Raw genomic sequence first — 27,952 nt, forward strand, 5'->3', positions numbered from 1 at the left:
GTTAGCGGTCGGCCCGTCCACAGCGAGCGCCTTCCCTGGCGACACTTGGACTGGATTGTAGGAATCGTTACAGCCTCATGGCTTTGCCAGTGAGCGTTGATTGACGCTGCCTTTGTCATAAAGGTAGAAACATTACATGGTACATTTCTCTCTATTTTTTAAATTAAATGATATCAATTTGAGAATGGGAAAGGCATTTGTTTCTTTATGTGGTAATTATTCATTTATTTCCTTCCTTTTTTCTTCCCTTTTTAGGTAATGAAAAGTGGTAGCAAATTTGCACTTGCCACATTGTGACGACTCTTTCTGTCTGACCTAGGTCGAGGAGATCAGAAACGGTATCAGTAAAATAGCTCAATATGTTGAAGAAGTAAAGAAAAACCACAGCATCATTCTTTCTGCACCAAACCCAGAAGGAAGTAAGTCGATGGCTCTTAAAAAGTTTTCCTGTCTGTGTGCCTTTCTCTTGCTGTCCGCTGCCCAGGTCTCGACCCTCGAGTCACGTTAGACCGAGCCGGGCGTTTGCCCAGCTCCGGGCATCCTAGGGCTGTGGTCCCAGGTGAGCTGCGTCCAGGTGGGGTTTGGAGCTCCCGGCACAGTCTAGTGTGCGGCCGGGTGGGGACCATGGTGTATGGTATCCAAGAGAATACGTAAAAGTCGCCGTCGGTTACAGACCTAGGTCTGGGTGCGTCCACAGCAAAGCAAGAAGGGCAGGATTTTCTATGCAGAGGGCAGTTAGTAAGAGATTGATTTGGAAATCACTACTTGTTGGGGCAGGTTTAAAGATGAGGATGGACTGACAGGTGTTTTTAAAAGTTTTGAGGGCTTTTGTGTGCACTGCGCTGGTCTCGGTGTCTGCTGAGGACAGCGTGTAAGCAAGTCAGCGTGGGGGCTCGGTAGTTGTGAGGAGGGTTTCGTTGGTCTGGAATGATAAATACCGAAACTTTAGACGGGACGTGGATCTGAACAAGCCAGAAGATCCACACGCGATTTTGGGGGAGAATTGACATCTTCCCAATATTGAGTCTTTTAATCCATGGAAATGGCCTATCCTTCTACCGTTTAGGTCTTCAGTATCTCTCAGCATTGTTTTGTTGGGTTCAATCTGAGGGTCTCACACATCTTTTGTTACGTTATTCCTAGGTAGTTGGTGTTTTGATATTAATGTAATTCCTATCTGCCTTAAATTTCATTTTCTATTTGCTTGTTGCTGGTACGTAGAAAACAGTGATTTTCGTATGTTGGCCTTGTATCCCATTACCTTGATTCTTACATTCTCGGTAGGTTCTGTTGGATTGCTCTGCACCCAATCATGTCACCTGTGAAGGATGACAGTTTTTCCATTCAGCTCTTAAGCTTTTTGTCTTGATTTCACTGACCTCCAGTACAACCCTGGAGTGGCGAGGGGAGCAGCCTCATTCTCACTCTCGGAGGGACGTTGAAAGCAGATACATTTTTTGTTCGAGAATTGTTTAGTGTAGCCATACATTGACAAAATAAGAACTTAGTATTATATTTTAACATTTTGCATGTCTTATAATATTTTGAGCCTCTGTCACTTTCCATCTGTGATTTAGAAGAGTGTTTCCCAAAATGTGTTCCTGTGGCCAAAGTCTCGTTAGTCTGTGAAACAGAGGTCTGTGGCCAGATGCATCTGTGGTTCCTTCATGCTTCCCCCTGGGACAGGTGCAGCACCCTTCGAACAGGGCTCTGAGGAACCCTGCTTTAGGGAAACCTGTTTAACTTTGTTTCCTGTTCCGCAAATCTGTTTGCCCACAGTACTGTTTATGTAGCATCTCTTTTTTTTTTTTTTTGAGACAGAGTCTCACTTTGTTGCCCAGGCTAGAGTGGGTGCCGTGGCGTCAGCCTAGCTCACAGCAACCTCAAACTCCTGGGCACAAGGGATCCTCCTGTCTCAGCCTCCCGAGTAGTTGGGACTACAGGCATGCGCCACCATGCCCGGCTAATTTTTTCTATATATATTTTTAGCTGTCCATATAATTTCTTTCTATTTTTAGTAGAGATGGGGTCTTGCTCTTGCTCAGGCTGGTCTCGAACTCCTGAGCTCAAACGATCCGCCCACCTCGGCCTCCCAGAGTGCTAGGATTACAGGCGTGAGCCACCACGTCCGGCCTATGTAGCATCTCTTAACGTCTTGCTTAATTCTTAGGGAGATTGAATTTGAATAAACATCAGTGTATTCTTTTTCTCTTGAGTAATTCACCTCCAAAACATTTTTGCTGCCGATAGCAGATACAGCTATTGTTTGAATGAATTTAGAGCTGTTAATGTTTCATAATAGTTCCTTTTGGGCTTTAAAGAAAACCATTGCTTTTTGTCTTTCATTGTTTTACAACAGAGTGTGAAACAAAGTGTAGGCAGCAGTGTGCCACTGCTTGCTTAGTTGGTGTTTAAACAGCAAAATATAGTTACTGCTCTCTCCAGTAATGGGCCCGTGGAAATGCAGGTGGTGACTGCCCCCTCCCTGCCCTTGTTCCCAGAGAAAGGGTGGCCCAGGTCCTGTGGAGAAGGGGAGAAAGGGAGAGTTGGAGTCCTGCCTCCCCCGCGTTCTCCCGCTGCTCCAGATGGGCCCGAAGGGGGGTCCCAGTGAACAGAGAGATTCCTGGGGCTGCTGCCCTCTGGAAGCCCCAGCCAGCCTCGCGACCAGAGCAGTGCTGGAGCACGGTGGCCGCCAGGTGGTGCCAGAGCGCAGCCTGGCCCTGGGTGGGTCCCAGAGCCCGGGTTGGTGGCCCTCGTCATGCCATTGACCTGCAGCGTCAAGGTCCAGGGCAGAGTTGCTGAGATCCTGATGAAGGGCCCTTTCCCTTGTGCTTTCCTTTTTTAACTTTCCACTCTTGTAGTATTTCTTTGCTTTTTTCTTAGAAGAGGGCTTTTGAAAAATGTAGAAATTTCAGGCCCTCAAACACGGATCCAGCCTTGCAGGAGCATGAAATGTATGTGACCCCAGTGTTTGGATCCTGGTGACGACATGGCCAGGATTTACCGTGAATGGTGGAGGTTTTATTCGTTCATGATAGGCCGTGTAGCTCCTTCTGTCCGGAGCCAGAGCCCTTGTTTTCCTCCACGCTTGGGTGTGTCCACCCTGCAGTCACTCCTACTGCTCACATTTCCCGTTCCCGCGGTCCTCACCCTGGACGGCCTCTCTCTGCCCAAGCTAGGACGCTGCACCCACGTGGCTTCCCATTTCCAGCACCTTCCTGCTCCTGTGCATTTTGAGCTGTTCTGAGAGTGACGCCTTAGTGCTGGTTTCACACTCTGCTGTGCAGCGAGACCCTCCGCGGCTGCTGATTGCCTGGGTGTGTGTGGAGAGCCCTCGTCTTGCTTCGGCTCTGGATTCAAACCCTGCTCCACCATTGTTCCCCACGTGCCCTTGGACATGTTACTTAACATATCCTGTGTCAGTCCCCACGTGTGGAAATGCGTCAGTGCTAGTGTTACCTGCCTGTGAGTGTTGTTCGAGTGTTAAATGAGCCGGTGCTGTGGAGAGTGCTGAGGGCAGCGAGGCACCAAAGAGCGCTCAGTAAGTGGTAATTGCAGTTGTCGTCATTGTGTTTTACCATCATCGTCTTGCTTCTGCCTGGTGGTTCTGTTGTGAAAGGAGAAGTGTGTGTCTCTTCTTAAAGGATAAACTGTGGGACGTGTCCCTGAGCCTGTCTCCATTTAGCAGTAGTTGCATTCCTGAAAATCCACAGCATAGTGAACTATGCAAGTGAAAACACTGTTTGTAGGATGGAGTCAGGTCCTGGGCTCAGGAAAACGGGCCTTCTCACCGACAGGAGCGCCCAGCGCACGGCTGAGAGTCACAGACACACGACCAGGTCGGCCCCTGGCTGCACGGCCCCGTCCCCTGCCACCCCTGGTCCCTGTCTTCTGGATGCCAGTGGCTCTCCCCGGTCTTTCTGATAACCGGAAATGCCGCACTAATTCCAAAATTCCTTTGGGACTCTCTTTGGCGAGTTCCCAGAGGAGAACTGAAGTCTCCCTGTGTGTCTGGTCTCCTTCCTTCCACTCTCGTCCGTGGTCAGAGCACTCCTTCTGACGCGTGGCTTTGCTGACGTCTGTCTCTGCTCGGAAAGCTTCGGTGCCGACCTGTGCTGACAGAAGAGCCCCACACCTGCACGTCCTTCCCGGCGCTGTCTACGCGGTTCCTGCCACGTGGCCATCTCTGCAGCCTGGGGTCCCACGGCCCTGTGCCCTGGGCCATCGTCCTTGCCTGGAAGGGTCTGGTCACCCCTGGCGTTGTCCTTAAACCTCTCTTGTCATTTGTCGGTTCTGGCTCTTCCTGTGCCGTCTGATCTTTTTTATGGAACTGTTCGCTCCTTAGGTAACACAAGTCTTCCTGCACTGAAGTGCTCCCCAAGTGTTCGTGGAACTGTGTGATTGTCAGCTGGTTAGGTGCGGGACCTCCCGCCTCTGGAAGATACCGCAGGCGCTGGCCTGGCTCTGGACGTGCTCCAGGAGCCAGTGTGGCCCTGGGAGTGGCCGGGTGCTGCTCTGAGGCAGTAGCTGAGGCTGGAGGAGACTCGGCATGTGCTGGTGCGCAGCAGGTCCTGGGGTGTCATGCGTGTGCCTTTGGGAGGCGTTGCCGGGAAGAGCATCAGCATCTCTGGGAGCTTTGGCGCTTTCTCTTGGTCAGGTTGTCTGCGGTGGTGACTTGTGCCTTTCCCTGGCTGGCGTGTGTGACTGGGTGAGGGCTAGGTGCGGGACTCTCTGAAATGGCAGAAGGGCTCCCGAGACAGGTGGGGGCCTTACTGCCCCCCAACAGCTTCTGTGCGGGGAAAGAGAAATCTCGGGTCACCTTAGCCACTGGACTAGCAACGTGAGTTTGCAGTGTGGGGCAGACGTGCCGTGCCTGCCGTGGCATCTGAGGCAGCCGGGCCCAAAAGCACATGCCCGTCACCAGCTCCATCCTGGAGCGCTGGCGCTGCCCTGGCCCGCTGGCCTTCGCCCGACAGTCTGCCGCTGCGAGGGTGGGCCGGGTGGGAGGCCCCCTGCGCCGGGCCCTGGCTGTGCCGGAAGCTCCAGGGTGGGCAGAGCGGTGGCTGCTGCGTGACAGCAGTGGGAACACCAGGCACATGGAGACTTTTTTTTCTTCAAAATATGGTTAAATCCCTGCTTTCCTTTTTCAGGTCTGAGTGTTAGCAATGCATTTAGTCAGCTGTTCCGTCAATTGCTTGGTACAGACCAGCAGATCTCAAACTTGGGTGTCGTCTGGAGGGCTTGTTAGCTCAGAGTGCTGGGACGCCCCCCAGCCAAGTTTCTGATTGAGCAGGTGCAGGGCAGGGCCCACGACTGTGCATTTCTGCTGAGCTCTGGCCGGGAGAGGAGCTGTCGGCCTGGGCACCGCTCTTGGAGAACCACTGGTATAAGCAGTGGTTTTTCTTCCGGGATGGGGGAGGAATGACCTGAATAGTTACTAAGAACATTGTTTCATTTAAATTTACTGGGCATTATTTGTGTTGGATGTTATAGCTCAGATGCCTTGTTTTAAATTTTTAAAGAAATAAAAGAAGAGCTTGAAGATCTGAACAAAGAAATCAAGAAAACGGCTAACAAAGTTCGAGCGAAGTTAAAGGGTAAGTTTAAAGTTTTGCATTTAATTATTGACAGTGGCAGTATGGGTAATTGTTGTTTTTTTCCGTACAGGGTTTTTATTCTTCTGCATTTTCAAAAATTAAAATTGTGACCACTTTAAATTATTTGTATGTATTTCAAAGTTCTGATTCATATTCAGTAAGATTATGTATTTGCTTATAAATTGTTATGCTGTTATTTTTTATGACATTTTGGGCTAAATTTCAGGTGTTTGGGAAGGTGAAATAGCCTTTAAAATGAATTGCCAAGTTCTTTTTTTTTGAGACTCTCGCTCTGTTTCCCAGGTTGGAGTGCAGTGGTGTTATCGTAGCTCACTGCAGCCTCCAACTCGGGCTGGAGCCATCCTCCTGCCTCAGCCTCCCAGAGTGCTAGCACCCAGCCTCATTCTTGCTGTGGGGAATTTGCTGTCCTGTTCATCTGCCGTGCTCTTCCCTTAGAATTTTGCATGCCTGGGCCCCCCCAGTGATCTTAACATTATTATTATTTTTAACAGTTTTCTTGAATTGTATCCCAAAATAAGGAGCAAACCCTTGATTGGTTGATATGTCTCATAACACTCTTTAAAATCCGTTCTCCCTTCATCTTTTTTCTTTCTAGCACTTTTTTCTTTTGGTTAGAAAACCGGGTCATTTGTCCTACAGAACTTGCCAAGCTTCAGGTTGGCTGATTCTGCCCTGTAGTGTTTCTAGTAGGTTCCACCGTCTTCTGTATTTGTGGTAGGTTGGTAGTTAAGGTTTCCAGAATTGCTCTGATTCAGGTGGTTTTTGTGGGGTTTTTAATGCAAGGATACAGCATCTGATTACAGGTGTTATGTCTTCATGGTTATATTAAGATGTTAATGGTTACGTTAAGATACAGCAGCAAGTGGGCACGGTGGCACACACCTGTAGTCCCAGCTACTTGAGAGAGTTGGAGACCAGCCTGGGCAACAGATAGAGACATCGTCTCCTAAAAAAAAGATATGACAACATTTTATTTTGTGATATTATCAAAAATTAATGATTGTTTCCAGGATCTATAAATTCATTAGAATTTGCAAACAGTGCTATTTTGGTTTTATCATTCCTTCTTTGTTTAGTAGCTGGAATAGTTCTCTAAAAAGAAACCTTCTCTGTCCAGTGCCTTGGTCTCTGAGGTGTGGATTGCGTAGGAAAGAGGATCATGGTGGATACTTTCTCCTTGGTACGATCCTCACGGGTTGGTTCCCTGGCACCCTCCCGAGACGGCTGTGTGAGCACACGGATTTACCTGCATCTGGCGTGTCGTTGCCGTGGTTACTGTCGGCGCTCCGATGGCCCCTCGTGGGCCAGCAGGAGTTGATTCCTGAGTCTTCTCCATGACCCTTGTGGTCTTTGTGGCCTTCCTGCTGTTTGTCGTGACAAGATGATCCACGCGCGTTTTGCACACTTCCTGCCCCAGGCAGGAAGTCTGGGATCAGCCGTTTCTCCGAGGAGTCCCACTCCTGCGGTGCGGAGTGGTGTTAGGAACGGGGGGCGGCGTGTGCCCGGGGTGTGCGCTGCAGTGCGGGGCAGTGATTGGGTCCTTTTTCTCTAGGCCTTTTCGGTGGACAGAGTTAGGACTTTTTTTTTTTTTTTTTAAGATAAAATGAATCATGATTTCTCACCTATACTTCAAATTAAACAAAGAACTAAGGCGGGGTGTGGCAGTGCACCTGTAGTCCCAGCTACTTGGGAGGCTGAGGCAGGAGGATCGCTTGAGCCCAGGAGTTGGAGGTTGCTGTGAGCTGCGATGGTGCCACGGCAGCCTAGCCTGGGTGACAGCGAGACTCTGTCTGGGGGAAAAAAAAAAAAACCTTTCCTTTTAAATTCAAAACGTAACTCTTTTCTGTTTGTTTCTAGCCATTGAACAAAGTTTTGATCAGGAGGAGAGTGGGAACCGGACCTCAGTAGATCTTCGGATACGCAGAACCCAGGTTTGAGATCAGCCTCATTTAGGGTGAAGTAACGTTGAAGAATGGTCTTCTTACTTTCTTCTTTCAAACTCAAAATCCTTTTATCTTTACCGTCATGTTTATCCTCATGACCTTCCTGCCTAAAAAGGGTACAGTATTTATAGAGTACCTCTCCTTATTATGAAGAAAAACCTATTCAGCCCATCAGCGAGGTTCTGTTCTGAAGAGCAGAGAATTGTCCAAATGATGATAGCGTTCGTTTGTGGGGGCCTCACCTTTTAGGGGCTTACGGAGCAGCAAAGAGGGGTACAGAGCAGGGAGCCCTGCTCTCGGTTCAGCCTGCTGGGCCCCAGCCCGGATTCACTCTGCATCAGCAAAGCCTGTGACTTTGGGTGAGCCGACCTCCGTAGGCCGTGGTTTTCTCTTCTGTAAATGGGGGATGCCAGTAACACAGGGTTCCTGTGAACACTGAATCAGGATGCACGCAACATTCTCAGCACAGGTTCTGTTCTGGGGTACGTTGCTGTCGTATTTTCTGTCTGAAGGAGTAAAATGCCTAGTTTGCGTTTCCAGATGTAACGTTTTACGTGTCACTGTCAGCGGGGAAATGACCGTTGTGTGTCTGTGTAACGTTTCCCTGTGTTGCCAGCACTCGGTGCTGTCTCGGAAGTTTGTGGAAGCCATGACGGAGTACAACGAAGCGCAGACGCTGTTCCGGGAGCGCAGCAAGGGGCGCATACAGCGTCAGCTGGAGATAAGTGAGTGAAAGAACGTTCTGTTGTAAAGACACAGTTCTCCTCCGTAAGGTCTCGCTTCAAAGTACTTTAAGTTGAAAAAGAAAATTCCATGTCTGTTTTTACCAATATTGTAAAACTTGAAGACCTCTTATAGCTTCCTTTCCTTTGAATCAACCAAACCTATTATTTATTTACATCCTTCAGAAAATTCTAAGTGTACTTTCTAATTACCATTGCTTTTAGGGGTTCAGTCAGATTTGGGAAGTTTTCATTCACTTTTTCTTCGAGTATTTCTGTGTCCTCCGCCCCCTCCATCCCCTCCCGTCCTGGCTGGGAGACGGTCTCCGTGGGTCTCTCTTGTTTCTACCTGTCTTGTGAGCAGAGGCGCTGCCCCGCCGCTCCGGGCCCTCCTCGAGGGCGTCTGGGCAGCTGTCAGCCCTGGAAGGCGGAGGCAGCGTCGCGGGCAGCCAGGTCTGCTGCCTCCCCCTCATAAAAGATGAGGGTTTCTTGGGCTTGCGGCCCTTCGGCTGTGACACATCCCACCTAGGGGATGACCACCCCCCCAGGCTGCTCCACTGGACGTGACCCTGTGCCGCCCGCTGTGTTGTGCCCCTTTGTCTCTGACCCCATCTTTCGGATCCGCCCACTTCGGGAAACCCTGGCAGGTAGCACGTGAGCCTGCAGGTGAGGAGAAGCCTCAGCCCTTCACGGCTCCCGGCACTCTCTCTTCACCCTCAGAGACGGCCGTTGCGCATCCCTAAGCCCCAGACATCGTCCCATAGCTCAGCGGGGATCTTTTCATTTTTTACGTTCTTTTTTCCTGTGTGTTTCATTTTGGTTAGTTTCCGTTGCTGTCTTCAGCATCTTCAAGTTCATAGATCTTTCTTCCTCCTCGTCTCATCTGCCTTCAGTCCCCTCCAGTGTATGTTTCATGCCAGACATTGTAGTTTTCATCTCCAGAAGTTCTGCCTGGGTCCTCTTTGTATCTTGCAGGTATCTGCCTACCTGAACCTCTGGAATTCAGTGATAGTAACTGGTAATGTCCTTGTCCCCTAAGTCTGGGTTCTCAGTTCTGTGTCAGTTCTGGTTCATTTTTCTCAACATGATGAGCTGCGTTTTGCTCCTTTCCATGCCTGGGAAATTTTGATTATATGCCAGACATTGCGCATTTGACCTTGTTGGGTGCTGAGTGTTTTTGTATTTTTGAATATTTTTGTAAATATTCTTGGGCTTTGTTTTGGAATGTAGTTATATCACTTGAACACAGTTTATTCCTTTTGGATCTTGCTTTTAAAGGGACCAGATGGCTTTATGTGAGTGCCTGTTATTCCTCACTCCTGAGGCGAGACCCTACTGAGCGCTTGGTCCACTGGCCTGTGAGCCGTGCGGTTCTCTGGTCTGCTGAGCGTGTCCCTCGGACCCTCTCTGGCCGTGTCCTCACAGCGCTGGTCAGCACCTGGGGAGTGCTCGAGTCTGCAGTGTTCTCCATGCGTCTCTTTTCCCTGGGACTCAATCTTGTAAACTGTAGCTGCCCCTCAGCTCTGTCTCTTCAACACAGGGCATGTGCCGGGCTCCACCTGAGGCCCCTGCCTGTCCCGTGGCTGGGACACTCCCAGTCCCACCATGACGTGACCAGTCATCGCCTCACCTTGCCTGTTTTCCATCTCTGGGAGTCACTGTTTGTTGCCTGATGTTCAGTGTCTTGAAAACCATTATTTTGTCTGTTGTTTGTTGTTATTTCAAGTGGGAGGGTAAATATGGTCTCTGTTCTCTATCTTGGCAGAAATGATGGTTCAGTCGTAATGCTGACCAGATCGCTTTTCTACTGAGACTTTGTCTTTTGTTTTTTGAGACAGGGTCTCACTCTGTCACCTGGGCTAGAGTGCCATGGCATCAGCCTAGCTCACAGCAACCTCAAACTCCTGGGCTCAAGTGATCCTCCTGCCTCAGCCTCCCAAATAGCTGGGACTATAGGCATGTGCCACCATGCCTGGATAATTTTTTCTATATATTTTTAGTTGTCCATATGATTTCTTTCTATTTTTAGTTGAGATGGGGTCTTGCTCCTGCTCAGGCTGGTCTCGAACTCCTGACCTCGAGTGATCCTCCTGCCTTGGCCTCCCAGAGTGCTAGGATCCAAATCATTGTTAATCAATTTCCTTTGTATACTTGTTTCTCACTATTAAGTGAGATTTTATTATTTATGACATGTATAAAGTTTTCCTGAGTGTTTTCAGTTTTCCTGTTTCTTGGTCTTGGGGCCATTTCTCTCACCTTTAACACCTGCCTTGTGCAGATGTCTGAAAGAGCAGAGCAGCCTTGTTGTAAAACGTGAACAGCTCATTTGAGTTTAGCTGCTGACTCCGGGTGGAAACGGCCTGTCGCTAAGCTGTGCCGTGTTGTGAGTGGCTAATCGTTGCTCTTGCAGCCGGGAGGACCACCACGGATGCGGAGCTGGAGGAGATGCTGGAGAGCGGGAGGCCTTCCGTCTTCACGTGTGACGTGAGTGTGCCTGTGGCGTGGCGCCCTGCGCCCCGGGGGATGCTTATCCTCACTGCACGCCAGGCACGAGTTCAGTAATACTCTCTTTTGTCGTTGTTTTCCCAAGATTATATCAGATTCACAAATTACCAGACAAGCTCTGAATGAGATCGAGTCTCGTCACAAGGACATCATGAAGCTGGAGACCAGCATCCGCGAGCTGCATGAAATGTTCATGGACATGGCCATGTTCGTGGAGACCCAGGTGACCACAGGCGTCCCTGCCGCTCTGGGGGATCTCGTGTTTGATCTCACTGTATCTAAGGAAGCCGTCATTTTAGAGCCAACCTCAAAATTCAGAAGTTGATTACAGTGTATATGTAACACTGAAATGCTGGAAACAGCTTAATCCTTCAAAAGTAAGGGACTGGTCTGGTTAATTAAAATTTTTTTTTATATTTTTATTTTATTTTTTTAGAGAGAGGGTCTTGCTCTGTCACAGAGGCTGGAGGGCCGTGGCACGATCACAACTCACTGTGGCCTTGACCTCCTGGGCTCGAGTGATCCTCCTGTCTCAGTCTCCCAAGTAGCTGGGACTCAGGCATGATCCATCACACCCAGATAATTTTTTAAAAAATTTTTTTGTGGAGACGGGGTCATGCTGTGTTGCCCAGGTTGGTCTCAAATTCCTGGCCTCAAGTGTCAAGCAATCCTCCCCCCTCAGCCTCCCAAAGCGCTGGGAATACAGGCATGTGCCACTGTGCCTGGCCCTGGGTAATTAAATTATAGTGTGTTCATAGGTCAGCTTTTTGGGCAAATATAAGGCAATACAAACCTTTTTTTGTGTGGAGAATTTTTAATGAAACATACAAATGTTTGTGCTAGAATTAAGATAAAAAGGAGATACAAAAGATCTTCGGTATATCTCCATGTATATGTATAAATATATATAAACACACACACATGCACATATGGCATGAACTAGGGTGCATAGAACAGTATTTGCAGAACGAAAGAAATGTATCGAGCAGTGTAACAACGGTGAGGCTGTGGGAATTTTAGTTTTCTTCTCTAAATGTATGTATTTTCAAGTTTTCTACGAGAGCATTTAGTACAGTAATGATGGGGAGAAGTATCTAAAGGAATAAGTCCCAAAGGGATTCATCTGTGACACAGAAGAAGCTTCCAGGTGGCGTGGTGCTCTCGGTCTGTGCAGTGCGCAGGCGCGGGGGGTGGGGGTTGGGAGGGCCTGTCTGAGAGAGCTGGCGTGTGAATGCAGTTTAAAGAAGCGTGTACAGTTTAGTGTAGGACATGAGATGATGCGTGTCTGTTAGGTGTGCGGATATGCTCACCCAGCTCTGGGGATCCCGAATGAGGTCTCCCGTGGTTTCCCAAGTGCCGTGTGGGGCAAGGACTCCGTCATTTGTGGGTTCGGTGTCTGGGTGGGATTGAGGTAGCCGGCAGGTGAAGTGGAAAAGTTCCCGTCGAACCACCCCAGTAAACCCTTTCCCCAGCCCGCCTGAGAGTTCAGGACGTGTTGGAGCTGGCATCGTCCTCTAGGAGGGTTCCAGTCTGATGAGCTCACTTTCTGAGATGGCCCCGGCTGTGCGAGGTGGGCAGGATGTCCCCCCACGTACAGGGCTCGTCCCCACGTGCCTCACTAACCCCTTAAAGAACACTATTGCGAGGGACCGCGTCACAGAAGCGTGTGTGGACAGCTCAGGTATGGGTGCCTGCTGGCAGAAACCGACACCGCACGGGAATGGGACAGTTTCACTCCTTCCTGATTGAGGTGGACCCATGGCCATTCAGGATGCAGGAGGTGGAGGGCTGGGAGTACCCCCAGTTTCTTACTTTCAGGAGGTATTCCAGAGGAAACCAACCAGGTCATAAGAGTAGGAGCTTCTTTTGCAACTACTAAAGACTTTATAGTACCACGGACTTTATAGTTGTTCTATACCAGGTGCATTGCGTTACACTCCGTCAGAAACACTGCTCTGTTCCTAGCTTTGTTGCATTGTGTCCTCTGAGAAGTCAATTAGCGTTGGGTTACATTGACTCGTATAATTCAGAATGTGAGTGTAGTCGCAGCTTACTAGTAAGGTGACCTTGTGAACGCGTGAGTTAACTGTCCGTCCTTCTCCACTGCTCTGCTGCGCACTGCTGCAGGTTCTGTCTGCTGGGGCCCGAGGACCAGGTACTGTGCTTCCTCCCGACGCTCACCGCAGCCACTTGCTTCCGTTTCCGCTCCTCAGTGTGTCAGCTCAGTGTCAGACACACGCTGTCCTCAGTTTACTGATACCCGAAAGAATCGCAGTTTTCCACCTGTTAGGAGAGATGTCATTCCTTGTGTTCTGTCTGTCTGTGCGTATCAGTAAACGTCAGCTTCCCCTGAAGCTCGCAGCCTCCTCATCGCGCTCCCCTGTAAGACGAGCTCACAGTGCAGCACGTCTCAACATCGGCTCCGTATGCCTTTCATTACCACCATCTTTGCCCATTCCTTTCAGTTCTTTTAAAAGCATCAATTAAATGTCGATTGCTTTGATATCTGGCGCATTTATAAATGGTCTTTTTCCCTTTCTGTAAATGTGAAAAGAATTCAGTGTCCATTACATGCACATTGTGTTTACATAGACACTTGTTATATGCCTGTCTCAAGATACACAATTGAGTCGTTTAAAATATTTCCTAAGTTTGATACTCTTCGTTTTAAGGGTGAAATGATCAACAACATAGAAAAAAACGTTATGAATGCCGCGGACTACGTAGAACACGCTAAGGAGGAAACGAAGAAAGCAGTTAAATATCGCAGCAAAGCGAGGAGGGTGAGTTTGGCTCTGAAGAATTAAAGTGTGTTTTCCTTTTCTTTTGGTTTCAAGTTGTAGTACATTAATGTAAGCCTGCCTAAAAGGTATTTCAAGAAATAAGAATTCCTCAAATAAATGTTTTGTCTTAAACTGAAATAATTCTTTTTGCTAAAAATTCTAAAAATGTATTAGATAAATTATGTTGAGTATAAACCGTTCTGTGTTCTAAGTAATTAAAGCCTTTCACAACCAAAGTCAGTGCTGTTTCCCTTTGCTAGGTGGGAGGAGTTTGAATTTTAGAGTTAGTTCTGTTTCTTGGGTCCATTATTTGGAGGCAGTTATAAAACTGATGGGATTGTAAATTCTCCTAAAAATTATTGGTTACACGCTTTCTGCAATGAACACTTATTCTTACTTAGATTATTTGCTAATTCTTTGGTTTGGAGGAAAGAAGAGAATTATTTAAGACTGTGGCCCTAAAATCTTGCGCAGCACCCACATAAGAAATCCTCAAAAGAATGGAGTCTCACTTAAGGTCCACATACTTTGCATTCAAAAGGGTTAAGGGACCTCGTGTGATTTTTTTGTTTGTTTATGTTACTGGGGCCAAAATGTAAAATGTACGTTACTAATGTAGCATTTTATCCTACTGCCTCTGAGACTCGAGAGGTGGACTTTCCCCACCGTCCCCTCCTTTTGCTGATGTGCAGGGTGCCGAGGGTCCGTGAGCTTTGTAAATGAGCTTCCGCCTCTATCTGGTTCTTAAGTGTGAATGAAAGTTCTTCCAAGAACACTATGGAACCACAATTTAAGTTCTAAGGGCCAGGAGGGTCTCCATGAACCTTGCTGTGTGCCCGCCCGACCGTCCCTGGTTCTCCTTGCGGTGTGGGGAAGGACCGGCACGCGGCACCAGGCCGCTGCGTGGTGCTTGTCATCGCTCCTTGCTGGAGAGGACGGTGCCTTCCTCGGAGGGTGGGCCCAGTGCAGGTCAGGGGTGTCTCCACGTGAGGTCAGCAGGAGAGACGTTCACGGCGTGAGGAAGAAGCATCAGACTGTGTGTGCAGACAGCCGGACACGGCACTCGCGCCTCGGACCTGCGTCTGGGCTGCGACGTCAGCCCACAGAACACACGACCCCGCCTGGGGCACATCTAAATGTGATCACTGGAATACAGGACATTGTTTCTCACGTTAGTTTGTGGGGTTGCTTCTTAAAGTATTGACCCTTAATGTCACTTTAGGTGATAGATGCATACATAAAGTGCTTAGCTTGGTTCCAGGCACAGAGTTGACTTTCCCTAAAAAAGACAGTTCCCTTCCTTTTCTCCATGACCTACGCGTGTCAGTCCAGTGAGAACTTCAGTGAAAGTTCACTGGTTTTATAAAGAAGAAAGATGGTGGGTCGGCCGGGCGAGGTGGCTCACGCCTGTAATCCTAGCACTCTGGGAGGCTGAGGCGGGTGGATCGCTTGAGGTCAGGAGTTCGAGACCAGCCTGAGCAAGAGTGAGATCCTGTCTCTACTAAAAATAGAAAGAAATTATATGGACAACTAAAATAAATATATATATATATATATATATACACACACACAAAAAAAAAATTAGCCGGGCATGGTGGCGCATGCCTGTAGTCCCAGCTACTAGGGAGGCTGAGACAGGAGGATCGCTTAAGCCCAGGAGTTTGAGGTTGCTGTGAGCTAGACTGATGCCACGGCACTCACTCTAGCCTGAGCAACAGAGTGAGACTCTGTCTCAAAAAAAAAAAAAAAAAAGGAAAGATGGTGGGTCAGATACATTTTCATTCTTACCCGCCGGTGAGTCAGCTGGCTTCGTAGGGCGCTTGGGGTCTGCATGTCACCGGAGTGTCAACTGGCCCGAGATGTGATGTCGGCCTCAAAAGATATCAATCACCGCCTTTTTGATTAAATGCCCGAGAACTGAAGCCACCCGGCTGGTCCCAGTGTGGCCCTGCTGCCGTCTGCTCTCCTGCCACACCCGTCCCGGGGTTGGTCGTCCCCACCCCGGCATCCTGCGCTCACTCCCAGGGCAGCTGCGCGTGGCCTCGGGCCAGCAGCACCAGTGGGAAGGGTGTTTTCCATGCGGCCTGTCAGGAGCAGCGAAGGGACCGCCGGCAGCACGCAGGCAAGCGCAGGGCGGGCACCGTGTGGCACAGGGGTGCCCCGCCAGGATGGCTGTGCACGTCTGCACGTGTGAACAGTGAGCCGTGCGTCTCCGTCCCTCGGAAGGTACCAGAGCAGTGTGATCGCGCTGCTCCCCACTGATGAGACCTGACATGCTAAGAGAGAGAGCCGTTTATCTTCACGGACTCTAAACGTCACTCTTTCTGAGAACTAAAAACTGCCAAACAGGATTAGGCCGATGTCCTGTAACTTAAGAGTTCTTGTGGACTGTTTTATTTTGAATGAAGGCTGTCTTTGAACGCGGCAATATAAAATTAACCGTGACATAATCAGCTTGCTTTTCTTTGACAGAAAAAGTGGATAATTGTTGCTGTGTCAGTGGTTCTGGTTGTCGTGATTGCTCTAATTATTGGTTTGTCGGTTGGCAAGTGATGGTGTGGAGACGTCAGTGTGCGTGCCTGCCTGCCGGGCGGCAGTAAGTAACCAATTAACTCATTCACTTACTAATTCTCGCAATTACCCAATAACAGTGCTTGCCCAATCCCAATAGACTTAAAAATAATGAAATGTTACTTGTGTCACTTCAGGGTGGCCGTGTGGCCGCTCTGGTCTTTGCTTTCAGTCTGGGGAGAACATTTCACTCCTTGCCCGTCACTAAACATCACGGCCGCATCAGTGAAGATTAATTCTCACCTTAAAAGCTAACAGTATTTTAATTTATGTCTCAGTTTTAACTTTTAGAATAATTGCAACTGAAAGTCGTTAATGCTTTGTAAAATATGCTAATTTTACTGTGGAATTGAGAGAATGGATCTAAAGCTAAGAAAAACATTGACTAAAATTAAAATCCTTTGTCGAACTTTTCTTTTTTTAAAATTTTTGAGACCGAGTCTCGCTCTGTTGCTCAGGCTGGTCTCAAACTCTGATCTCAGTGGATCCTCCCACTTTGGCCTCCCAGAGTTCTTCGGATCACAGGTGTGAGCCGCCTTGACTTTTCTGTTTGACAGCATCTGTTTTGTTTAAAAACATTTGCTTCTTAAAACAAAAACTATTTATTTTGTTAGCATGCCTGTTAATTCTAATTAAAGGGTTCCAAATAAAAGATACTCAGTTTATTTCAAGGATCGTTTTTTTTGTTCACTATATGAGTAACAACTTTCCCCAAACTTCAGTTGATTTTGTACTTTCCTTCTGGTTTTGCTATGCGTTGGGAGTCTCCTTCTTGCATGAACCCTTCAGCTAGAATGCTGCCTGGCAGATTCAGTTGGGACTTACCCTTATTTCTTTGTAAACGTCTGTTGGCATAATTCCTGTGACGAGGACACGGTGATGTGCCCCGGGCCGTCTAGGTTGGGACAGTTCGTTCTTGTGTGTGGACGTGACCTCAGACTTCAGAAGGCGGAAGGGAGACTTGCAGGGGCGAATGTCACGACTGCTTTCCAGCCTGTGAGATTTATTTCTGTCACGCTCGCCAGCTGCCAGGCGAGAAGCAGCTGTGACGTCTATGCAGGCCGCACAGTGACACTGAGGTGACGTCCGTGGTGAGCTCTGGGGTGTTGTGTTTGTTGGCATTCCTGTCTGGAGAAGGCAGAAGGGCCCCTGAGCACTCTGTTTTCGTTAGGCAGGCAAGTGTTTGTGTTCCTTTCCTAGGGCTTTTCTCTTAGCTCTGCCGAAAAAAATGGTATATGTGGTTTTTTTCACTAATATAATGGTGTTTTTGTATATTTTCATAATTCTTTCTAAAATACATATTTTCTTAGTTTTTCCTAGTGGACGTATGGTCAGTTTAGTATGGTTACATTAAAGATACAATCGCAGTGTTTAGTGTGGACCCGGTGAAGGGCCCTGCTCCTCACGGGTGCTGCTCGGTGTTGGCGTTGGCTGAAAGAAGGTTCCGGTCCGCGACCCCGGGGGAGCAGGGCCGGGCCGGCCGTCTCACCCCACACCTGCAAACAAGAATAGCACAAAATCGTCCTCACTCCCAGAACACATCCAAGTGCAGCCCAGCAGTTATTTGTGTATCCGAAGGCAGTGACTAATGTCTTTATGCTTTTAAAACTTTAGTGTGTTCGTTCATCCTTTAGCAAATTGCCTTCCTATAGGCCAGGCCCTGCACCCCACCTGCCTGCCCTGCAGGGTGGGCCGGGGTGGGGGCTGCTTTCTAGAGGTGACCCTAATCCCCACCGCCCTGCAGCGTGGGGCTGCCCCGTTTTGTGTGTAAGGAGACGGGCGGAGATTTGTAGACGGCCGGCGGCAGAACCACGACTTACACTCAAAGCTGGATTGACTCCTGGGCTGCACTGCCTCCACTAAGGAGACGCCCAGGCCTCTGGCTGGAGCTGTCACCGGGAGACTAGATGCCACCTGGATTCCGGCACTCTGAATGCCGTGTAGTCAGCAACCGTTTTGAAAGCCAGAGAGGGCGGGAGAGGACACACGTGACGTACCAGACGCTGGCAGACGTGATCAGAGCACGCGTGCAGAGCAGGAGCAGAGCCAGGGCACCGGGGGGCCTCGTGGGAGGTACCAGAGGCCAAAGGAAGTGTCCCTCTGGAAGGTGCTAAGCAAGGTTCGTAGTAAGACATGCAAAGAGGATAAGGGAATGGTCGGGCTTTCCAGGAAATACTCAAGGAGAGTAAAATTGGAAGGAGAGGGGAGATCCCAAAGGCAGCACCCGCAGGTTCTGAGCAAGTCTCGGGAGGTTCAGCGAGGGGCCTGGCCGTGTTCGTCCCCGCAGTCCTGCCCAGTCAGTCGAGCGCGCAGCGTGCTGATTCCAGTTTAGGGCTGTCCAGGTGCCGCAGACAGCATCTTAGGTAACAGTGTGGCATGCGGTCGGTGACTGCAATTTAAAATGATGAATCTTTGCTTTTTCGAAGAGAACAGCATGGTGTGCCCTCATTTCTGTGTCTTCCTTCCCTGCTCCCTCACACAAGCTTCCTGGAGACCAGGCTTCTTAAGCCAAAGGTGATCTGACTTTCAGTTGTGTGAGGATGCTTGTTCATTGAAACAAACAAAACAAAACAAAGTTAAATACTGTATTGTGCCCTGCTTCTCGGCTGTGAATGCAACGAAACACTGAGCTAATGTCTTGTTGGTTTCTCATACATGTTCGTTTTGCTTAAATGTAAAGAAATGGGTAGATAGGATTTTTTCAGCCAATGAGAAATAGTTTCATTTAAAGTTTTAAGAAGATATACAATGCATCCAATTTAGAGCAGGTCTGGAATTTTATGATGATCAAAAGAAAGTGTTTATTACAAGCCCACAGGGTGCCTTTTCCTTCTAGGAGCAAATAGTTGTTTTAAGGACACATAATTTATTAAATTAATTTAATTTAATATACGCATGTCTAAAACTTAACCTTTGCCTTTGGAGTTTTCTATTCCCTTCCCTTTTCTGTGACCTTGAGAGGTTCTTTCTTGATAATGGACTTATATTTTAAAGTATCCCAAATTCCAGAGGGATTTTGTTAGCAGATGGCATTGTTGATTTCTTTGATACATTGAAAATTAATGTTTTTCTTTATCTTGCAGAAAATGATGTTCATTATTATTTGTGTAGTTATATTGCTTGTGATCCTTGGAATTATCCTAGCAACAACATTGTCATAGCAACCTCATGCCGAGAGCTGCTTACCCTTGGAGATTCAGACCACATCTGCACCAAAGTCAACGTCCTGTCCTTTACGGAACGCACCTTAGACATTGTGGCAGGGCTTTGGGTGTGACTTTTTAATTGGCGAATTTGAGGAGAAAGCACAACAGAACGTCTTGTCCAGTGAAGCACCGAGCAGAATGGACGTGAGGAGTGGACTCACATGTCCTCGGACTCTAAATAACACACCACAAAACGTTAACAATGTGAAACTTGTTTCCGTGGCCTTGAAATAAGAAATTATTGAAAATTTCAATTTTTAAAAATATTTCAGTGTTAAAAATGTATGTGAAGTTTAATTAGGAATATTTTTATGTTGTGAAGCTATTAGATTTCAAGTCTAAGACTTTCCTTCCTACCCTTCTCCCAGCTAATATGTGCTAATTAAGAGACTTTTTGTACTGTGTTTAATTTGTGTTTACTTATTGTTTGAAGAAACAGTTTTTATCACAGAGCTGTTTTGTAAGATATCTGTAATTTTAAATGTTTATAAATTGCTTAATATATTAACATCTTAATTTACCCCATTTTATACACTAAATATCGCCTTTTCAGTGAAATAGGAAGCTTCGTGATTATCAGAACCACCTTTGTACAGTTGTTTACAAAGTTTGCCGTTGTCATAGGGAACGTTGGTTGCAAAGCCGCAGACGTCCTTTCAAGTGCCTTCTGTAGCGCCGGTCGGCAGAGTCGCAGTGCCCGACACCCTCCAGAAAGGTCTCGACTGCTTATCTCCATTTCCGCCTGTCCATTGGCCCAGGGTGATCAGTAATTAGTGGCTGCGCCGTAAAGACGACGGCCTCTTTGTCACTGAGCGTGGGGTTTGTGTTTCCCTGTTCACGTTAATAAAGTCTGAAGGTAAGATGGTGATGAAACCGAGATTTAGTACTCTATAAACTCAAGGAAATTATTCCTAGACATTAAGCAGTTCTTACAAATTTAAACTATTGTACAGATCACTTAAATGTTCTTAAGTACCTAATATTTTGCCGAACTTTAAAAGTTAATTCCCAAAGTTTATAGGGATCCATGATAATTAAACATTTTTATTGCTCATTATTGTTTTTAGGATAATAATAGGATTTATTTTTAGCTTATAATACGTGTGAGCTAGAGAATGCACGTCTAGTAAGACAGTAACTAGTCAGAATTCTAAACGAGTATGGGAAGGAAACCCAGAATGTAGTTACCTCTTGCTACGCCTGTATGTGATTGTGTAAGCCTGTGACTATATTTTAACATTGTGTGGCTTGAAACTAGTGTATCTGTGCTTGATTCAAACAATAAGTCTGGGCAATATTGGACAGTTTAGAAACTGTGTTCCTTGTTTAATACAATTATGAATTTCACTCGTTCATGACTTACCCATCCATCTGCTCAGCTTAGACCCAGCTCTGTCTGTAGCATTTCACGTACACAGCTCTTCACTGTGTGCTCAGAATTACTAGAGGAGTATTCTGGAGATGCATATAAATATATGTATTTTACTTTTTGGTCTTTAAATAGCCTGCCAGTAGTATGTGCTCACTGATGTGTGGTTAAGCTGAAGGTGTAACTTGTCTTGAAGGGTACCGAGGTATCCAGAGATCATGCGTGTACTGATACGACCTCTGCACACCAGTCCACGGAATCATGTCCACGTGCAGAGGCCTCTGCCCCCGAGGCCCCGTCTGCGTCCGCGTCCCGCTTTGGGCTTAGTCTTAGTCCTCGCCGCTCTTCGCACCTCTCGTCGTATTTGTCCAAGCTGTTCTTCCTGGATTTCAAGTATTTACTGAATTTGTGTTTTTATAGTCGAAGTTGTGGAAATGAGTTTTTATTATATTTAGATATTTAAGTCAGTTAGCGAATGACACATTTGTATGTCTAAGCTTCATGTACCTACTATTTGAAATCAGATTTTTAAAAATATATTTACAGATTCATTTGTTACTTTTTTATCATTTCTTCAAATATTTCATGTTTACATTAAAAAAAATTTTCCAGAGAAGCAAAAAAGAAGTATTTGCTTTCTGCCTTGCCATCCATGTCTGGAAAGATTTTTGGGGAGATATTTTATTGCATATCCATTAATAAATTGTTATACTAGGAAAATTATTCTTACGTGTGGCTGTTATTATGTATAATAACGTAGGTGATTTTAGATGTTTCTGATAATTTTTTTGATTATTGTTATAAGCTTCATGGCTCAAGTGTCAGTACCACATAATAAGGAACTCACCTAAATTCTTGCTGTTTATAACAAACACTAATTCAACAAATTTGGGGTGTATCTCAAAGTCACTTGGTTTGAATTCTTATGCCAATTTTACTTGTTCTCATGTACATTTTTTTGTGGGGGCAAATCCTCCCCCCGACCCCTTGTTCTGAGTTATCTAGCTTCCATACTTTTCCTAATCCTCTTTCTGAGTTTTTCTTATTAAGTGAAATTCATTCCTGCCTTCCTCCCTTCCTCCCTCTTTCTCTCTTTCCTGTTTCTTTCTTTCTTGAGATGGGGTCTCACTATGTTGCCCAGGCTGGTCTTGAACTCCTGTCCTCAAACAGTTCTCCTGCCTCAGCCTCCGTAAGTGCCGGGATTCCATGCCTTGAGCCATCGTGCCAGGCTTGAAGGAGAATTTCCTTAATTCCTTAGTCCTTACTGAATTCTAACCCTGTTGGAAAGTGGCATTCAAAAACCAGAATTTTAAGCAAAGAAAAATAAGGTAGTTCTGGATAAAATTCATGGAAGTTGATCTCCATACATTAAATTTATTCTCATATTCCTGTATTCTGCAATGAATTTCCTTTCAAATCACAATCTTCACATGCACATTCAATAATTCAGTTATTTTGTGTACGATTTTTAAAGAAAACAAAGTCTGTCACCTAAATGACTTACTAGGAATTTCTTCAGTAAATCTAAACTCACATTCTTCCATGAGTTTAAAAAATGGATTCAGTGGAGATGGAATTCCAACTAGAAAGTTCTGGTGTTGACTGGAGAGGAGCGGCAGGGTTGGGGAGAGGCCTGGAGACCCCCGCTGGCGGGGGGGTGGGGGGCAGTGTCCCAGTGCCGGGGACAGCAGAGCCACAGGGGGGCCCCACAAGCCCCGATTGGCTCCTTAGTTGCTATTTCAGTTACCACAACAAACTCACTCATCTGTTCATCCAGCGGCGAGTCTCCGTGGAAAGGACAGACGGTACAGCAGGAACAGTTCTTAAATGAGTGGAAAACCCCACCTCCCGAGGGCCCCGGGAAGCCCAGCGTGGATTTTCCCAGTTGGTTTCCCAGTTGGTGACATGGACACGGTGAGTACTAGGAGGCACCACACGGGACTCACTGAGTTCTGGCTTCACGCTTTGTTAGGGTCAGTTGCAGGGTGTGCGGTGTGGACGGGTGAGCGTGGCGCGGGGTCTAAACGCGGCCGAGCCCTCTGAGAAGGTGTCTGGTCCTGCCGAGCTACGAGCGCCACTTTCCAGAACATCCCGCAGGACACGAGCAGGATGCGATGTGTGCAGCCCTGTTTGTTTGTTTGTTAAACATTTGAGCAGTTGGATAAATTCGAGGCCACATGTGGTCGTCACTTTTGGACTTGTATCCTTTGCACAAGATGAGCAAATTCCTAAACCGAGGAAACAGGGCCCTGGCTTGGAGAAAGGGGCAGTTCCAGAGGGCGGCTGGCAGGGGCACGGGTCGGCCTGCGCGGTGGGACCTCGGCTCCCGGTGTGCAGGGAGGAGGGAGGGGACGGAGAACCTTTCCATGGCTGTCCTGGGCAGAGTTCTCTTTCCTGCTGGGGCCCACGTCATGCACACACTGGTGTGTAGCCCTACCCGCCCGTCCCTGAGGTTCTGCTCACTTTTAAGTATTTTTTCTTTCTGTTCTTAACGTTGGATCTTTCTGTTACTCTAACTTCAGGTTCACTGGTTTCTTCCTCTGCCATCTTGAATCTACTGTTGAGCTCTTGCAGTGAATTTTTTCTTTGTGGTCATCATACTTTCCAACTCCAGAATCTTCATTTGGTTCTTTTTAAAAAAAATTCTGCATCCTTGAGAATCTCTATTTGTTGATTTATTATTGTTATAATTTTAATTCTTTAAATATGGTTTCCTTTAGTGCTTTGATCATAGTTATAATGGCTGCTCTGAAGTCTTTATCTGCTAAAGCAAAAATCCCTCAATGGAGAGACAGTTTCTATGCACCGCTGTCTTCCCTGCGTGTGGGGCCTACTTTCATGTTTCTCTGCAAACATCACAACTTTTTTGTTTAAAACCAAACATTTTAGATAATACAGTGATTCTGAAATCTGATCCCCAAAGATCGTCCTTGTTGCTGTATTTTTTTTTTTTGTTCACTTCTTTGTTTATTAACTTGTCTGGGCTAAACCTGTGACATCTGTCTTTACCGTGTGCAGCTGCTGGTGGCCCTGATCCGTTTTTTTTTTAATTTCTTATTTTTAAGTCTAGGTTCCTGGGGGTTGCCCCTTTGCACAGGCCCCCTTTGCACAGGTGGGCAGCAGGCAGCTTGGGAGAGGTTGTGGCCAGCCACCTTGGGCTGGGGAAGCCCATCCTCGGCAGAGGGGTCTGTGTGCGGGTGAGGCCTCCCGAGCCCCGGCTGCCTTCCACTCTGTCCCCTGGGCCCGCTGGGGTGGGCGCCACGGTGGGGTGGGGGCAGCGCCACCCGGCGACACAAGGGAGCTGCCCAGAGGAAACGCAGAGGGCCGCTGGCAGAGGGGGGGAAACCGGAGCTCAGGAGAAAACAAACCAAGGTGCCCACTAAAGAAACCTTGGCAGCCAGGAAGCCTTCGGGGTCACCGTCCAGTGTGGGTGGGGACAGTGGGTCCACAGGAGGGGAGATTAGTTCCCCTGCACTGGCCTGGCCACCGTGTCGGATTGGGTGGCTGGCCAGGGGTGGAACCTGTCAGCGTGGGCTGCACGCCGAGTCGCAGGAGGGACCCTCAGAGACGAGGGGAAACTGTGCTCACCCCGCGAGTGTCCCCGTGCCCAGGGAGCGTGGCACTGAACAGCAAATAAACACAGGTGACAGAGACGGTGGAAGGAAGACAGAACTTCTATATGTTACTGCCTTTAATAGCACTTTCCCTGCTCTTTGAACAAAGGGCTTCACGCTCGGCCCCACACACGTGGAGCAGGCGCTGGGGCCAGAGGGGGGCGGAGTCCTGCAGGCGGCGGCTGCGGAACCATCAGATACAGTGACACCACCAGATACAGTGACGGTGATGGTGACGCAGAAAAGCCAGCAGGGCCGAGATCATCGTGTCCCTCTTGTGGCTTCTCCCACTGATCCCATTCGTGTGTTTTCCCCTTTGGGGTCCATATGTATGACTGTAAAAATAGAAGCTAGATTCGGGGGGCATAGAAGGTCTGTAGAAGGCGGTTGGCACAGGCGGGCAGCGGGCGGGGGGCACGGGCGAGGCTCCCCCCGCAGTGAGCGCACAGAAGCCGGGGCGGGGGGTGCCCCAAGATATGCACAACTGATATATGTCAATAAAAACGAGGTATTTCCTTTATTCTAACCTAACGCTCACGCAAGCAGCGGGGCAAATAGCCGTTAGTGCCACCCTCAGTGACGGGGGAGAGAGCAGGGCGTGGCTCAGATGCAGGGGGTGCGGGAGGACGAGGACACGAGCCAGGCAGCTCCGGCCGCCTGCCGCCACCCAGAAACTGGCAGCCCAGTTTCCTCCACCTCCACGTGGTCAAGACCAGCTGAACATCTGGATCTTAGCGTGAGCCCTCCTTGCATTTAGATGTTGCAACTGATTTAATTTTAGAAACTTCCCTCTGTGGGTTACATGCGGGCAGCAGATACAGGGGCAGCCTCTGACGTGGGACGTCAGCGTCCCGCGTGGGGAAGGAGGGATGGAAGGATTTGAGAACTGGATTTCCGTGGCGATTGCTCCCTAAAATCCATCCAACTGCACCTTTGCAATGGATCCGTTTTTGGGTCTGTTAACTGTAATTCCATAAAGCTGCTTAAAAAAAAAGTCGCTATGCCCTGTGCGTGGGGGACTTGGGAGTGTGCGCGTGGTGGGAGGCTGGTGGGACCTGGCCTGCCCGCCGCGTCCCGGGTCCGCGCTGTTTGCCGTCGCGGCCTGCAGGGCGGTGGGCAGCAGGGGGCGCTGCGGCCCAGCGGCTGAGCTGCCTCGGCCCAGCTGTGGAATGTGGCTGCCTCTTCTCCCTGGCAACTGTTTTTCTTAAAAACCCTGGGTCAATAGAATCCGTGTCAATCAAATCCCTTTTTCGCCTTGACCTGGGCGACCCTTTAAGAGCCGTTAGTCATTGCTCCCGAGGGCCGGGGAATCCAGCCCTACATGGATAATCCAGGGACAATGGTTACCTGTGGGACATCCCTCCCCAGGGGATCCCTGCCGGGAGCGCTTTTGTGACACCGAGACCATTCAAGCCCCGAGAAGGACCCCAGGACAGCAGGGGACTCTCGGGTCAATGGGTGGAATGAAACGCGGGGACGGAGCTCCAACACACAAGAGCCTCCTGAGAAGGGGACCCTAGGGACGTTCCCACCAGCTCGGAGCCTTCTAATCCCACGGGGGCTGGGGGACAGGGACAGAATGCAGAGGTGCCAGCCAGACACCATGACTTAGCAGCGTCGCAGCCACTCTGGAATCCCCAAGATTAATAAATAAACAAAAGCAAGCCACCTGCACCCTGTCAAAGGCCTCACCTCCCCGACAGTCGTCTGTTGATGAGACGAGGTCCGCCAGGTGGGGAAAGAGCGGAACCTGGGCTCTGCCGGGGTGTGAGTAAAGCTTGGCCCCGGAGCCCACCAGCGCTTCCGTGACATGGGGGTTTTCTTACTCCCATGTGACCCGGGACGTGGTCTAGAGCCGGGACGGTGTCCACGCACCAGCTGGGAGCTCTGAGCCGGCAGGGCGGCGTCCGTGACGGGCTGAACCGGGGCTGGGTTGGGAGGAAGTTGAGGTTTGGACGGCTACGATGCTGGTGACGGCGCAGGTTTTGATCTTGTTAAATTTGAGATACTGCCCAGACGTGTGTGTGTGTGTGTGTGTGTGTGTGTTTGGGGGGGGCTGTGGGTAGCTTTCCTTTGATAACGGAAAAGAAGCCAAACTCTGTAACATAATTTGAAAGAGGTTTATTCTGAGCCAATTTGGGGCTCATGACCCGGAGCCACTCCCAGGAGACCTTGAGCAAGTGGACTCGCTGTGGCTGGGTGACAGTTTGGTTTTATACATTTCAGGGAGACAGGGCTTACAGGTAAAGTCATAAATCAATACGTGGGAGGCAGACATTGGTTTGGCCCGAAAAGGTGGGCCATCTCGAAGCGGGGGGCTTACAGGTTATAGGTGGGTTTAAAGATTCTTTGGTTTGTAATTGGTTAAAGACATGCAGCTTTGTCTAAAGGCTTGGAATGTTTTAAGATAAGGAGCTGTTAATCAGAGACAAGCCACTGGACACAGATTTGTTGTGTAAATTGAGGACCTGCAGGTGTGTCTTGCATACCCCTAGGCCTGTCAATGGGTGACAAAGGATGTCCCCAAGGAGGGAGGTTGGCATGATGACGCCTGTCTGACCTCCCTCCTCCTGGCAGACAATTTAGTTTTGCAACACCCCTTGGCCAAGAGGGGGTGCATTCCGTCAGCCGGTGGGGGAGCCTTAAGATTTTATTTCAGTTCACACCTCGCAGGTGCGGATGGCCAAAGGGCTTTGAGCTGGAGGCAGAGGGGACAAGTGACGCCCACGGCCTGAGAGTGGTCACAGTCTTCACGGAGGTTGCCAATCTGTAGGAGAAAAGTGCAGAGGGCAAGACCATGCGGAAAACGTTAAAAAATCAGTCAAGGAAGACAGATTTAGCTAAAAAGACTAAGAAATCCACATGGTCAGAGAGTAAAGAAATAATAAATCCTAAAAGCAGCTCCCCCCGACCCACAATTTTTACGACCATTTTCAAACATATAAAAAAGGTGGAAGAATCATACACCAAACACAGATGTGCCGCCACCCGGAGTCCACGGTTAGCAAAACGCAGGCAGCTCTGCGGCGAGCACGTTGCTGACTCTGCCTTTCACATTTGCCCGTGGTCATGCGGAACCGTGTTACCTCGGGAATCAGACTGCCAATCAGAGTGCCGTCCCTCCACGCCCCTAATGTTTACGAAAGAGATACCAGCTCAGTCTTCCCTTGTCTCTGACCTCTGAGTGCAGAGGCCTTCGGAGGAGGGCGGGGTCAGTAGGTGGCACCAGAGGGTGGAGAATGTCGCGGGCTGCACCTGGCTGAAGTCCCTGAACCTGCCGTCCCACGCGCACCTGGAGATCCCGCAGGTTCTGTCCGTGTGGGGCTTGGCTCCCCCGTGGCCGGGGCCTCCGCGGAGCCGGGACCTGCCGCGTTAGGTACTAAGTCGCTGCCCCAGGGCCCCCTGGGCACACCTGGGCTCTGGGAGCACAGCTTGGAGGAGAAAAACAGACGCCAGGATGCCAACGTGAGCTGGCAACTTCCACCTGTGCCGCATTTTAGAATCCACAGCTGCTTTCGATAAAAACAAATAAATAAAACGAGATGGATTCCTCGATGGAGACGGTGACGGCTGGACGGGCAGATGTCGTAAAGCAGAGTCGGCAACACGCTCCCCGCAGAG

General features: G+C 48.7%; 1 protein-coding gene across 4 annotated transcripts in view; it reads left to right on the forward strand.

Annotated features, from left to right (window-relative positions):
* STX2 (syntaxin 2) overlaps positions 1-19,551 on the forward strand; it is a 30,471-nt gene extending 10,920 nt beyond the window's left edge. Inside the window, exons 3-10 of one of the 4 annotated variants that reach the window (XM_069496900.1) lie at positions 320-419; positions 5,523-5,597; positions 7,476-7,549; positions 8,178-8,286; positions 10,694-10,767; positions 10,874-11,011; positions 13,461-13,571; positions 19,287-19,551. In XM_069496900.1, coding sequence (XP_069353001.1) covers positions 320-419; positions 5,523-5,597; positions 7,476-7,549; positions 8,178-8,286; positions 10,694-10,767; positions 10,874-11,011; positions 13,461-13,571; positions 19,287-19,427 — 822 coding nt within the window. In that variant the 3' untranslated portion in view covers positions 19,428-19,551. Of the gene's footprint in view, positions 1-319; positions 420-5,522; positions 5,598-7,471; positions 7,550-8,177; positions 8,287-10,693; positions 10,768-10,873; positions 11,012-13,460; positions 13,572-16,043; positions 16,222-19,225 lie in introns of those variants that run through there. The other 3 variants (XM_069496903.1, XM_069496902.1, XM_069496904.1) reach the window with 3 other exon arrangements.
* Positions 19,552-27,952: the final 8,401 nt, after the last annotated feature.

This window comes from Eulemur rufifrons, chromosome 21 (genome assembly GCF_041146395.1).
Source record: "Eulemur rufifrons isolate Redbay chromosome 21, OSU_ERuf_1, whole genome shotgun sequence".
Lineage (NCBI taxonomy): Eukaryota > Metazoa > Chordata > Mammalia > Primates > Lemuridae > Eulemur > Eulemur rufifrons.